The 13152-nt window shown below is 38.5% G+C and overlaps 1 protein-coding gene across 1 annotated transcript in view; it reads left to right on the top strand.

The window, feature by feature from the left end:
- The window catches only part of LOC124078796 (cytosolic beta-glucosidase), a 108048-nt gene that overhangs the window by 48368 nt on the left and 46528 nt on the right, over window positions 1-13152 (top strand). Inside the window, exons 4-5 of the mRNA XM_046423888.2 lie at window positions 673-1478; window positions 2205-2328. Coding sequence (XP_046279844.1) covers window positions 673-1478; window positions 2205-2328 — 930 coding nt within the window. The remainder of the gene's footprint in view (window positions 1-672; window positions 1479-2204; window positions 2329-13152) is intronic.

The raw sequence follows: 13152 nt of genomic DNA, 5'->3' as shown, positions 1-13152 counted from the left end.
GTATTTCCATGCACCCTGTCAGAAATTTAGAGCAAACCCCAGCCAGGTCCTCACAGTGTCCTGAGCCTCTGACCTCTGCTTGGAACCTTCATTCTGGGGAGAGATGCTGTTCATGCTCAGTAGGTTTTCTTTCTTAGATTCGTGAAGCTAATAGGTCTGGAAAAGCATTAAATCAGCCATCTGAATCAATTCCTTTACTTTCTATCCAATACTACCGATATTCATTCATTCCACAAACATTTATTACCTACTAAATTTCTGGTACTATCCCAGGATTTGGGAATCCAGAGCTGAATTAGAAAGTCAAGATTCCTGCTGTCCTGGGGCTTCTCTTCTAGTGGGTTTAATAGGTAAAGTTTGACATACAAAGAATCAAAACAATTTCAGTAAGTGTGACAATAACACAATCTTGGATGAGAGTGACGTGCCCGAATGTATCCAGTTTCAGAATAAGTGTCTTTCCATGATGTCACCCCATCACATTCCCACTCCCCCATCAGACAGCCTTTTCTGGGATTTCCACGTTTTCTTCTAGCTTCTCAATGATTATACTGGGGGAAGTAATAAACCTCATTGAATAAGAAATCCTCTTGATCCTTTCTCGCTTAAAATTTATAGCCAACATGCTAAAAACAATTTCTCACTTCTTTTTTTTTCCTTCCTCTCTCTTAGGAATTGACTACTACAACAAGATCATTGACGATTTGTTGACAAATGGGGTTACACCCATAGTGACCATCTACCACTTTGATTTGCCTCAGGCTTTAGAAGACCAAGGAGGTTGGCTGTCAGAGACAATCATTGAAGCCTTTGACAGATATGCTCGGTTTTGCTTCAGAACCTTTGGGGATCGAGTCAAGCAGTGGATCACCATAAATGAGCCTAACATTCTTGCTGTGCTGGCATATGACATGGGCAGGTTTGCTCCTGGTATATCTCACTTTGGGCCTGCAGGTTATCAGGCAGCTCACAATTTGATTAAGGCTCATGCCAGAGCCTGGCACAGCTATGATTCCTTATTCCGAAAAGAGCAGAAGGGTAAGGTGTCTCTATCATTGTTTTTTGTCTGGTTGGAACCCGGAGATCCCAACTCAGTGGCTGACCAGGAGGCTGTTAAAAGAGCATCTGCTTTTGCATTAGATTTCTTTGCTAAACCTATATTCATTGATGGTGATTATCCTGATCTTGTCAAGTCCCACATTGCATCCATGAGTAAAAAGCAAGGATTTCCATCATCAAAGCTTCCAGAATTTACCGAGGAAGAGAAGAAAATGATCAAAGGCACTGCTGATTTCTTTGCTGTGCAATACTATACAACTCGGCTCATCAAGCACCCAGAGATTAAGAAAGGAGAACAAGAAAAACTGGACTTTTGGCAGGATTTGCAGGTTGACAGTTTTCCAGATCCATCTTGGGAAGGTGTTAACTGGGTCTATGTGGTGCCGTGGGGAATACGTAAATTACTGAAATATATTAAGGTAAATGCATGATTTGTTTCTGTGTGTACCCACATATGTGAGGATGGCAATCAGGCAGTGTATGAGTGTATATGGAACTCAAAGTCGGTGATTTTAGTTAATATGATGTCCATTTGTTGTCCTGGGAAGAACAGATTGAGGAGTGAGCTGGTGAGGGCTAAGTAGCTAGTAATGGGCTTAAAACCTGCAGTCAACTTCAGAATTTGTTGTTAAAGTCAGCAATGGCTGTAGCAGTAGCTTGCACACATTTTTCCAGCTGGTGTCACAACAGTGATTATTAAAAGGGCATTTTAAGGAAAGATAGGGCTGGAGCCTTTCTGAGTCTCCATTCCGCTGGATGACATCCAGGTGGCTGAAATTAAAATTTCAAGTTATCGGTTTTGAGGACCCCTCCTGTGGGGAGTAGGGAATGTGGCTGCCAGAGGGACTAAGGGGTTAAGGAGCAGTGACAATCAGCAGATGCTGATGGGAAGAAAGATATTTCTGTCTTCTCATTATAATAAGAGTCATTTGACTGTCTTCATGGACATTTGCACAGTTTTGCTTTTCCATTGTTAGTCATAAAAGGTCAGTGTGTGGAAAATTAAGTTAATAGGGTCAGTGCAATTTGATGAAAACTAGTTTTGGGGTTGTACCTTCAAGAAGATTGAGGGTAATGCACCTGATTTTATGAGCTTTTTTTTTAAAACATCTGTTTGGAATAAAACTTCTGCTCTCTTGTTCTAGGATACGTATAATAACCCTGTAATTTACATCACTGAGAATGGGTTTCCCCAGCGTGACCCCCCATCTCTTGATGACACTCAGCGTTGGGAGTATTTCAGACAGACATTTCAGGAAATGTTCAAAGGTACCATTTGAAATGATGAAAGATCAATTGTGCAAACTTAATATAATTCTCCCATGTGCTTATTTGCATTCAGCAAAGACCAATGATTTTGAAAGCTGAAATTCATGTAAATCAGTACAAAGCCATGTAATTAGGAGAGGGGAGAAAAAGTATTTAGGAAAGAGGAAGGTGGGGTTTGGTCTTCCTTCAACCTCCTGAAATTGAATCAAGTAAAAAGTCACTGTCTTCTGAATTTTGTGGCTCCTGGGTGAGGGTGACAAGAATAAAAGGAGTGGTGACTGGTGGGAAAGAACATTAATTATTACAAAAAGATTAGCACTACCGACTACAACACACTGTTTTATTGCATATTTTAATATCCTAACTACCAAGAAATGAATGGACAGGATTTTTTAAGGACCCAAATCCAGTGTTTATGCAATAGACTTCAAAATGGCACGAGTCCTCCATCAATGTATGTACCATTAACTTGTAACCAAGAAACCCCAAAAAGAAGAAGCTTTGGTCTTAGAGAATATGTGAATTGTGTTTCAGGTTGATATTATTATTCTGGAAACTCTGTCTTTCCATGTAATTCTTTTTGTATTTGCAAAGACATCAAAAGGAATCATATTTAGTAGGTAACCCTTTTCTAGACCAGGCAGCCTCCCAGCTCCCTTCTTTAGCTTCCTCTTGGAATATTACTGCTGGGAACTGTTGCTTCATAAATTTCGTTCTTTCTCCCTATAAAGGAATCGTATCGTAGCAGCAAAATACCGTGCAAAACTGAGACTTCTAATTTTCTTTTTTTTAAAAAGCATTGTAGCCATACTCATTTTTCATCATTTTATTTGAAAGTCCCAGAATAATAACATTCTTTCCAAAAATTTTCACTATTATACTGAGAATAGAAGAAATTCTGGAAACTGATGGAAAGCGGTCTTTTTCTAAAGTATGTTGACTGGATCTCTTGCTCAGGCCTTGAGTTTATTGACAGAGGCAATTGGATTCCTACAATTTGATCCAAGCAAAATAATTATTTTGTATTACACACAAAATAGATTCTTCCTTTGGTTGACCTTCATTTTTTGATAAGAGGGAAATCTCTCCTTCTCTGAGGTTTCTCCCCACTTTTCCCTGTAAATGGATTCTATTCATAGTTAACCCATTGAAGCGCCTGAGTTTCATCCTGAAGGACAGGTAGACATTCAAGCAGATTTACAGATGGATTTAGGGAGCACAAATGATTTGTCTAAGATTAGTCTGGTTACATTTGGAAAAGGAGAGAAAAATAGAAATTGTCTTTTTTTAATTTCTAAGCTTGGTGCTCTGTTTACTGCTAATCATTTAAGAACATTTCATAGATATTTAAAATAATTTTAAGTATTTCTAATGCTAAAATCTTAGGGTTGGACCCTAAAACTCAGATGATTTAAAGATAGAAAAATATCAGAAGAGTGGAAACTGTGAGAATTTGGGTTTCAAAGGGTCAGGAGAGGGAAGAAGGTTGACCAACAAAATCCTGTTTTCAACATGTACATATCATACCATATTTGGTCTTTAAATTATCTAGTGGAAAAAATGCAGAAGGTTTCTTAATTACAGTGGTTCAACTTGTGATTTTGTGAAATTTTGATGGTGTGAAATAGGTTCGCATGTAATAGAAACTAAACTTGGAAGTTTGAATTTTGATCTTTTTCTGGATTGGTTTAATACTATACTAGAAAGCATGTAATCATTCTCTTGTGATGCTGGACTTACAGCCATAGCTCACAGTCAGCTTTGAAACCACAAGGGTGAACAATCGAGACTACAGTGTACCATGCTGCTATGCTGGGATGGTCGGGGGTTGGGTGTATTAAATGCAGTTTTGACATAATTATGAGTTTATTAGGACATGAATACATAATAAGTTGAGGAGCCACTATATCATGCATTTGAAACATCATTTTCTTAGCACTTACATTCTCTTTGAATTTTAACAATAGACAATATTCTTTGCAACTAATGCATAATACTGTTTTTGTTTTGATTTTTTCAAAAAAAAACATATATAGCCTTTTAAGATGTGCAGAAATCTACAAATTGACAAAAAAAATCTATAAATAAGTGTATCTGTCACTAGGTATATGGATAGATATTTTTTCATAGATTTTTGTAGGTAGTGAATCCTTTTGTGATAAAACTCTCTTTGCTAATAACAAAATCCCTTCTTTTCTGTGAACCATCTGTCTCCCCCTATCCTCATGATTACCACAGCCACAGCCTGGCAAGGGAGATCAAAGGCTGTTCCTCTCAACAGATAATTGACTGGTCTAACTACAGGCATGTGACATGGACTGAGCCAATCTCTGCCTAAGACTTAGAACTTGGACCAGTCTCTTGGAATGCTTCTTAAACTGTGCAACTTTGTGAGCCATTGGTGGCTTTACTTTGCCATATAAATTTCCAAGCAGCGGGAAGGGGAGATGCTCAGGCATTAATTAAGGAAGTGGAGACAAGAAACAGGGATAATTTTCTAATGGCTCTTGAGCTTCTGATTCCAGTTTTTCCTGAAGTCCAGCAGCATTCATGCTCTTTTTTTAAAAATAAATATTATTTAGTTGTTGATGGATCTTTTTAAAAAAAATTTATTTGTATGTGGTGCTGAGAATCGGACTCAGTGCTGCACATATACTAAGCAAGCGTTCTTGCACTGAGCTACAAACCCAGCCCATGCATGTTCTTGATAGACATTATTATTATTATTTTTTAATAATGAAAGGTCTTACCCATTTCTCTCATCTTCATCTGATTCTAATTGGGCTTCTATCACTTAGAACCAAAAGAGTTTTAATTAATACCACCATCTCACTTCATTTTCTAAACAGTGAGATAAGGTCATTACTCACACTTTATAGAACAAACTAAGAGGCCAAGACATTTGCTTAAATCACGAAATTACTAAGTAATATTTACCGGAAAAAGACAGAACTGGTATGTCATTAATACTATTGTTGATTATCTTGGTATCAGATATGATGTGTTAAGTTCAGGGCTCTCTGAGTCAAAGTGCCTTTTGTCTCTGCATAGAACTTCTTCCTTTACTTTTGGCACTCTGGGCTTGCATATATTTGTTAAAAGTAGTTCTGCTGTCTCTGAAAAGGTCAACAGGGTCTATGACCTTGGACACTCTCAGACACCCCATATACTATCTCTTATCAGAGGAACTGAGTTGAATTTACTGCTCCGTTTTCTGAGACTTCTTTGAGGTCGTGCTGATGATCGTGGTTGGCAAGAACCTTCCTGGTAAGAAGCATCCTGTGAGCAATTAAAAATGATAACAGACCAAGGAAGACATTTGTGGAAAGCACTGCAGGTGGAGCCCACCAGACCCAGGTGTCAGATGGACAATGGCTTTGTGATTCCCACAAACGGGACCTCCCTCCAACATCACGAACATGGATGGGCACCTGATGACACTATAGCTGGATCATTCATTGATCTGGAGGGCTCACTGATCTCTTCAGGTCAAATCCCATAGCAATTAGTCACGTAGTAAAAAGTAAGCTAATGTGTCTGTTTCCTTTTGGGAAAGAAGAAGAAAAATTATATATATAAGCTAGGGCCTTTTTATCCTTGTGTTGTTTAATTGTATTTAAACATCTTCAAATAGGTTATATTTCATGATTGTAGATTCTGAGAAGAGTAAAGCAACAACAAAAACCTTAAAATAGCATATAACTAGGCTTGCATGCTAGTTCTGCAAATTTTTCAAAGAGGGGCTTTGGGTAAATTGCCTGACCCGTCTAACCCTCTGTTTATGTTTAAATATGGGAATAATACTTCCCTTGGCAGGATTGTTGTAAAGATTGCATTTAATGAGTTATATATAACCCATGAGCTATTAACTGGTACATAGTAGTTCCTTAACAAATGGTAATTATTATTATTATTATTATTATTATTATTATTATAAAATGTGCACAGTTAAAAATGTACCCACCATCTCCAAGTCAATTTCCTTGTTAGATTTTAAAAATGCTATTCAAAGACTGGTTATTCTTCTACCCTTCTTTTTTCCTCTTTGAAGCGTGGCAGAATATTTCCCCAAAGCTGCATGTTTTTCCAACATTTTTTGAGGACCTTCTGGCGTGTGTTTGAACACTGGCCTTTGGCCATTCCAGGCGGGTTGGTGTGGGGAAGAAGCCACAACTGCATTATTTCCATCCGAGAGGTTCCCAGATGAGGTGAACAAGCAAATCACCAACAGCAGAATGAGCTGTCACGCACCTGGGGACTGCCCCGCCACATGGACTTTTGTATGTCTGGAATTCATTGATCCTTAAATAGTTAAGCTTTCCTCCCATCATATGAATCTTTATGACATTCATAAAATTAACAGCAGTGCTTAGACTCCAGGGCAGTGGCAGTGAGTTCACATGTACACACACACACACACACACACACAGACACACAGATGGATGTGTTGTTGTAGGGGTCAGAAAGTATGGGATGCCAGGGAAGTTGCTCTCAAAGGGCAAGACTCCACTTACGGCATAAATCCTCCTGGAAAGTGGGTCCAACCTGTGTCCAGCCTGTACCACCTCCATGTCCAGCATGTCTGCCTTTGGCTTGTCTTCTGATCTTTCTTCAACCTGGAATTCCATGATCTTTCCTTTTCCTTGGGCCAATTCTGTTTTTTTGGAGCAGATGAATGTGCCAGGCAAGGTATGGGTTTGGGATCTGGTCCTGACAGTTATGCTCTCAAGGACTTTGGGGAAAACCTTAAGCAGACAAAGCTTCAGTCACCTAATTTCTAAAAACAGGGTTAATTATGAGCACCTGTCTTCTAAAGGGTGGTAAAAAATGAACACGATAATGTTTAGAACACCTAAAGAGGGTCTGGCACATTACTAAGGATTCTGTAAATGATGGTTAATTTTTTTCTGGGGGCCCCACGAATCCTCTAAGGGCTGGAGTTGTGCTTTTCATAATTAGCTCTTCAGCCCTGAGTGCTGAGCCTGTTATATTGTAGTGTTCTACACATGTTTGCTGAATATGGTTGTCTATCAGGGAAGGGTTAGACCATAGGTAATGAGAAATAAATGATGAAGTGATTGGGAACTATATTTTCTTTCCCTAAAGAAATATACCCCACACAGGGGGAAAAAAAATGCAGCCTTCTGGAAAGTTTCTGAGCCAGCCCAACTTTCTAGTCAGATCCATGCCTGAGTTAGCACAGCGGTGGATGATTGCAGAGAAGGTTTGTTAATGACCAGCTTTAGGCTTTTAATGACAAAACCCCTCAGCAAGATGTCATCGAAGTTATTGAAGACTTCACTGAAAGTGTTGAGGCTGATACATTGTAACAAGAAGGTTATAAATCTTGCAGCTTGGATATACCACCAAGACAAGATGCTGAGCACAGAATCACCCTGCTGGTGTCTGTCAGCATTATCCCTCCCCCTCTCTCTTCCCCTTCCCATGGAGAGCCGGTAAAGGAGAAATACATCCATTTCCCAAAGTAGCGCAGACCTGGCAGCCACCTGCCTATGCCAATTTCAGATCACAGAGGCCCATTTAACTGGACAAAATGTGTTAAGCACCTGTGTTTTTCTAAATGTGCATAAAAACCTTAAGAATCGAGGGAAGATCTCCAAAGTTAATGCAATGACCTTTTAGAAACTCCAAGCAATTAAAAATGCATTGTAATCTTAGAATAGAGACCCGAATTCCTGAATGTAGGTTCCCACACTGTTTTATTGCTTCTCAAAGGAGAATTTTGTCACCTTGGCCCCTACAAAGCAGTTCATCTCTTAGCTCTAGAGGGGCCATATAAAATATACTTGTGTGGCTTTGGGTATATGTTGCGTGGGATGTTGGATTGACTGGCCACAGGTAGCAAGGCTGCTCCTCCCACTGTGCTGGATGGATGAGAGCAAAGAGGAGCCAGGTCAAAACAGAGAACAAAGAACAGGATCCAAAGGCTGTGCACAAAAATTGTTAGTGGGCATTAATATATAGACCTGTGAGATTCTTATTGATGTTTAAAAAATGATAAAAATTGTACGCATTTGTCATGTACAACATTTTGCCATTATAGAATGGCTAAATTGCACTAATTAACATATACGTTATCTCACATATCATTTTTTGTGGTGAGTACACTTAAAATCTACTCTCAGCAATTTTCCAAAATATAATACATTGTTATTAATTATAGTCTTCGTATTGTACAGTAGATCTCTCTCCTCCTATCTGAAATTCTGAACCCTTTGACCAACATCTCCCCAAACCCTCCCACCGCCTACATGCTGATTACAACCCTTCCACTGTCTTCTTCTGTGGGATCAACTTTTTAAGATTCCCACATACAAGTGAGCACATGGAGTGTTTGTCTTTTGTGCCTGACTTGTTTTAGTGAACATAATGTCCTTCAGGTGCATCCTTCATGTCCCAAATGACAGGATTTCCTTCCTTTTTAATGCCATACAGCATTTCAATTTCATGTAGAACACAGTTTCCTTTATCCATTCATTTGTTGATGGACACTTAGGTGGATTCCACATCTTGGCTTTTGTGAATTGAACTGCAATGAACTTGGGAGTGCGGATGTCTCTTCAACATGCTGATTTCATTTCCTTTAGATGTATACCCAGTAGTGGGATTGCTGCATCATACGGTAGTTCTCTTTGTTTAATTTGAAAAGCCAGGAAGGAAACTCTTTCTAATATCTGTGTCCTACCAACCTGAATACCCAGACCACAAATATACATATACTCAGCCATAAATTATTCAGGTTACCTTATCATAGGTATACTGAATGACTTTCCCCTATTTCTTTTATCTTACTTCCATTCATGGCTTTCTGAACCTTTCCCATCATTACCATGAAGCCTGGCCAAGTTGAAAGCCTGGCAGTAGAGAGTCTGCAAGGTTTGGAGAGTGAGGATGGGATCAGTCCTATGTTCCACTGGTGTGCCTGTGAGAAAGTCATCATTAGGACTCTCTGAATGTCAATTTCTTCATCTATGAAATGGGCAATGTTAATTGCTATTCTACTTAAATCAAAATCAGTTGTGAAAATAAAATGTGATCATTTATGCCTACCTATGCTTTGAACACCTAAGATGTTTGATGTTCTTCTCATATTTGACGTCTGCACTTTACACTTTTGTTTAAGGTCATCCATCACTGTGGCCCAGATGAAATATTTGACACCATCTGGATCTCATTGCTCTCCGCTGCGAAGGGAAGGGTTGGAAGGACTTAGTGCTCTTTATTAGGGTTCTTTCAAAATCTACAATTCTCAGTTTCTATGGTTTTATTTTTTTGCACATTTCTAAACAGCTATGATGGTTTCATCACTTTAAGGTTTTGTAAGAGAACATGTACTATGGAAAAGTGATGAATGTATTGTTTAGTAAATCTCAGAATTTCACACACACACACACACACACACATACACACACATTACATGAGTTACTTTACCCGTCCTGTCCAGGTGAGGCTTGCATTGATATGATCTGAGACACATGCCATTTGTAGGCACATCCTCTTAGAAACAGAACCTGGTGCACCTGCTTCATGGGAAGAGGTGTCATGGAGTTCCCATGAGAGAAATGACTCAGTTATCAGAGAATTTGCCCTTGTGCTGATTGGAACTAACCACTTTTTCTTTTCTTTGCCAATAGTATTCTAATGGCAATGCTGTGTCCCAGCTGATGGACAGCTTATACCTTAGACTAAACTTGAAACTGAATTGAACTTCAGTTGAAACTGAAGTTTTTAATTCAGCCTAATGGCTCTGCGATGATAATTACTTTAGTCCTCCACAACTCCAGGCCTAGTGAATTAAAAAAAAAAACGATATAAAGCCTTTTAAAAAATCAGGTAATTCCAAATGGAGTCTCCATATTTTAGAACAATCTGCCCAGTAATCTCTGTGTCATGCAGCAGCCAACAGAAGCTCCGTTTTGTTCTGATAACCACAAAGAAGACCTGCAACTAAAACAACTGGGGTTTATCTGAAGAAAACCCACCTCTCTAGAAAAAGTAGGAAAAAGAGGAAGGATTAAAAAATGATTTTAATAAATATTTCAGAAAGAACTATTCGGCATATTCAAAATGACTAGAGTGCTACTAGAATTGAAGGAAGGTGGATTTCTCAGTTTTTTGTTTTTTTCCAGGATGTTGATGACAGTAAAATCAAGCATATTTATACATTGCCTTTATTTCTGGATATCCAACATAGTTTGATTATTACCTGACCTTTCAGTGAGAGTGAAAAAACACTGCTTTGTTGCAGGGCTGGTGAATTTCATCTTACTGTGGCTGTCTGGGGCTGCCTGGATTGTGCTAAGGATTCTCTCGGCCCTCTGTGGGCTCATGGAAAGAATGGAGAAGAGTGGATGGTCAACTGGTAACCATCCCCCTTAGGAAACTTAATGTGTGTTTTCCATTGGGGGAAAGATATATTCTTTGTGATAAACTAATACATTGGAATTAGGTTTTATGAGTGAAAATTAAATGAGTTCATTAGAGGAGATTAGCTCCCGAGACAGTGTAGAAATGACTTTCTGATCTTCAGTGCTGTTTTATCATACTTCAAAAATGTTATCTCCACCTCTGTGGCCTTCTCCTCTAGGTCTTATCTTATACTTCGTAACTTCAGTGTTGCTCCTGCCGGTCAATCATGCTACAGTGACATAGCTATTGTTTCTGTCAATTTTCAAAACCTTGTTATAGTGTGAATTATGGGTTAGCTACATCTTATTTTTTTTTCACTCATTAGCCTGAGAGTATCTGAGAAAGTCAGCAAAGTTATAAATAAAAACATCATACATGGGTGACATGAATGCGTCATGGACTTCCCATGCAGCCCTGTCACAATTAAGTACTTGTTGAATATGACAGTTGAATAGATGGAACTTGAGAGACACTTTGATTTTTGAAGACAATGCTCATTATAACTCTTGAAAGGAAAAAAGAAAATCATTTTCAGGAAAAAAGTGGAAGTTATTAAAAGGTATAAGCTCTCATAGGCAGAAGCAGTGTGTGTAGATTTTATTCACCATTCTTGAAAGACAAAAATTCTGACCAGAATAAAATATTGGAGTTTTGTGCTAGATGCTTAGTATTCTGTAAATGCTCCCGTAAATGTTTAATGAGCGGCAAGGAGACTGGGTCTAGATTATTAGCAGAAAAACTGAATTACTTCTGGGAATTTTGGTGAATTATTTAATTTATACCATCACTTTATTTTATTGTGATTTTTAAAGAAGTGGTTGATTGTCTTTATTATTATGAAAACGATTTCCATGCACTGGTTTTAGGCATGGGTGTTAATTATCCTCATTGATATTAAATGGGGTAACAACAATTTTAATGTACATTAGTTTTAAAGCTCTTTTTATGTTAATGCTCTTAGTTTGTGCCTCAGTTTCTTCTCATTTAGAACATGAAAGTGTAGAACTAGCTGGTCCTTTGGGATCCTGCCAACTTGAGAATTTTGTGACCCTCTAAATATTCTTTCTGGAAAGATATGTAACGGATCACATTTTATTAGAACTCTTTATAATTTCTTAAGCTATAAAATTAAGTCTAAGGAATTGTAATTAATGGTCTTAAAAAAAAAAAAACCCTCCCTTCTTTCTTCTTAGCCAGTGACTTAATTTGAATTTTAACACCTGTCTTATATGAACATAAAATTAGACCTTGCTCTGCAATGCACTGTTTCTATTGGTATTGATTCAGGCTCCAGGTAACATTTCCTTGACCTTCAATCTGCATGTTTCCTCTTCTATTCAGTCACAGTGAAAATGAACTTCACTTTTCTTCTCTTGAGAAAGTTGTCTCTGAGTTGATAAAGTCACAAGGACACCTCACATTCCAGTTTCACAAAGTTACTGTAAAGAACATAGAATCTCAGAGAGGAAATCAGATGAACAAATCCATTCCAGGCATTAGTCTAAAATCCCCAGCTGAACAAACCCATAGTAGTTATAGTTGCTGGCATGACATCACCTTTCCAACAGGATCATGGCAGGAGCCACCAAATCTTTCAAATTTTAACAGTTAAGCATGATGTTTCTAACTTTTTGCCATAATGCATGATTTAATTCAGTTAGGGAGTGCAGTAATTTTAACTTTCCTTAAATTTAATGTGACCATGACACTTTTGTCTCTGGGCAAGATCCTGAAACAGAAGGAGGGATCAAGCTGCTGCCCGTTCAGAATGACTGTTCCACCGTAATTCTGTGTGGAGACCTCACATAGAGGAAATCTGTTTTCCTATTCTGATTCTCGAGTGCAGGGTTTATTGCCTCAAGTTGCTGTTTAGGTAGCATTTTCTTCAATACAATGAAAGTATCAGCCTGGTGCTGAAGATGAAAATAGTCTCTTTTGGACTAGAAAGTAATTCTTAAAGCTTATCTGGGTAGGAGAGGGATGTCTCTCTCTTTGAATGGGGTCATGTCATCAATAGCAAAGTCTCCTGGGTGTGAATAAGATTAGCTAATGAAACCACATCTTGGCCCGGGACTACTTTGTGCCATTCTAAAGTTCAGCCACATTGTCCTTCTTGTTTGGGAGAGCCCATTAGAGGAGTCTGCCTGCTTTAGAGATAAGTGAAACCATAATGGGTGGACAAAGAAAAGGCATTGGAACCCAGAAGAATTTTTATTGGTGCTGGTGAGTGAAGGAGAGCAAGAAGGAACCATGAAGGTTTCAGGTTGAAATGTTAATGAGCTGAGGATTAAAGAGTAAGCACTGGGAGTAGGCCTAGGGGAGGAGGGCATCCCACCTGCTGATGAAGTCATCTTTTTTCTGTCCTGACAACAAGTGGAATTCATTGCTTTAATA

Source organism: Marmota monax, unplaced genomic scaffold (genome assembly GCF_021218885.2).
Source record: "Marmota monax isolate L192 unplaced genomic scaffold, Marmota_monax_Labrador192_F-V1.1 WCK01_AAM20220418_F8-fsc00009, whole genome shotgun sequence".
In the NCBI taxonomy this organism is placed as follows: Eukaryota; Metazoa; Chordata; class Mammalia; order Rodentia; family Sciuridae; genus Marmota; species Marmota monax.
The sequence above is the reverse complement of the archived record's forward strand: the minus strand, read 5'-3'. Positions and strand labels throughout refer to the sequence as shown.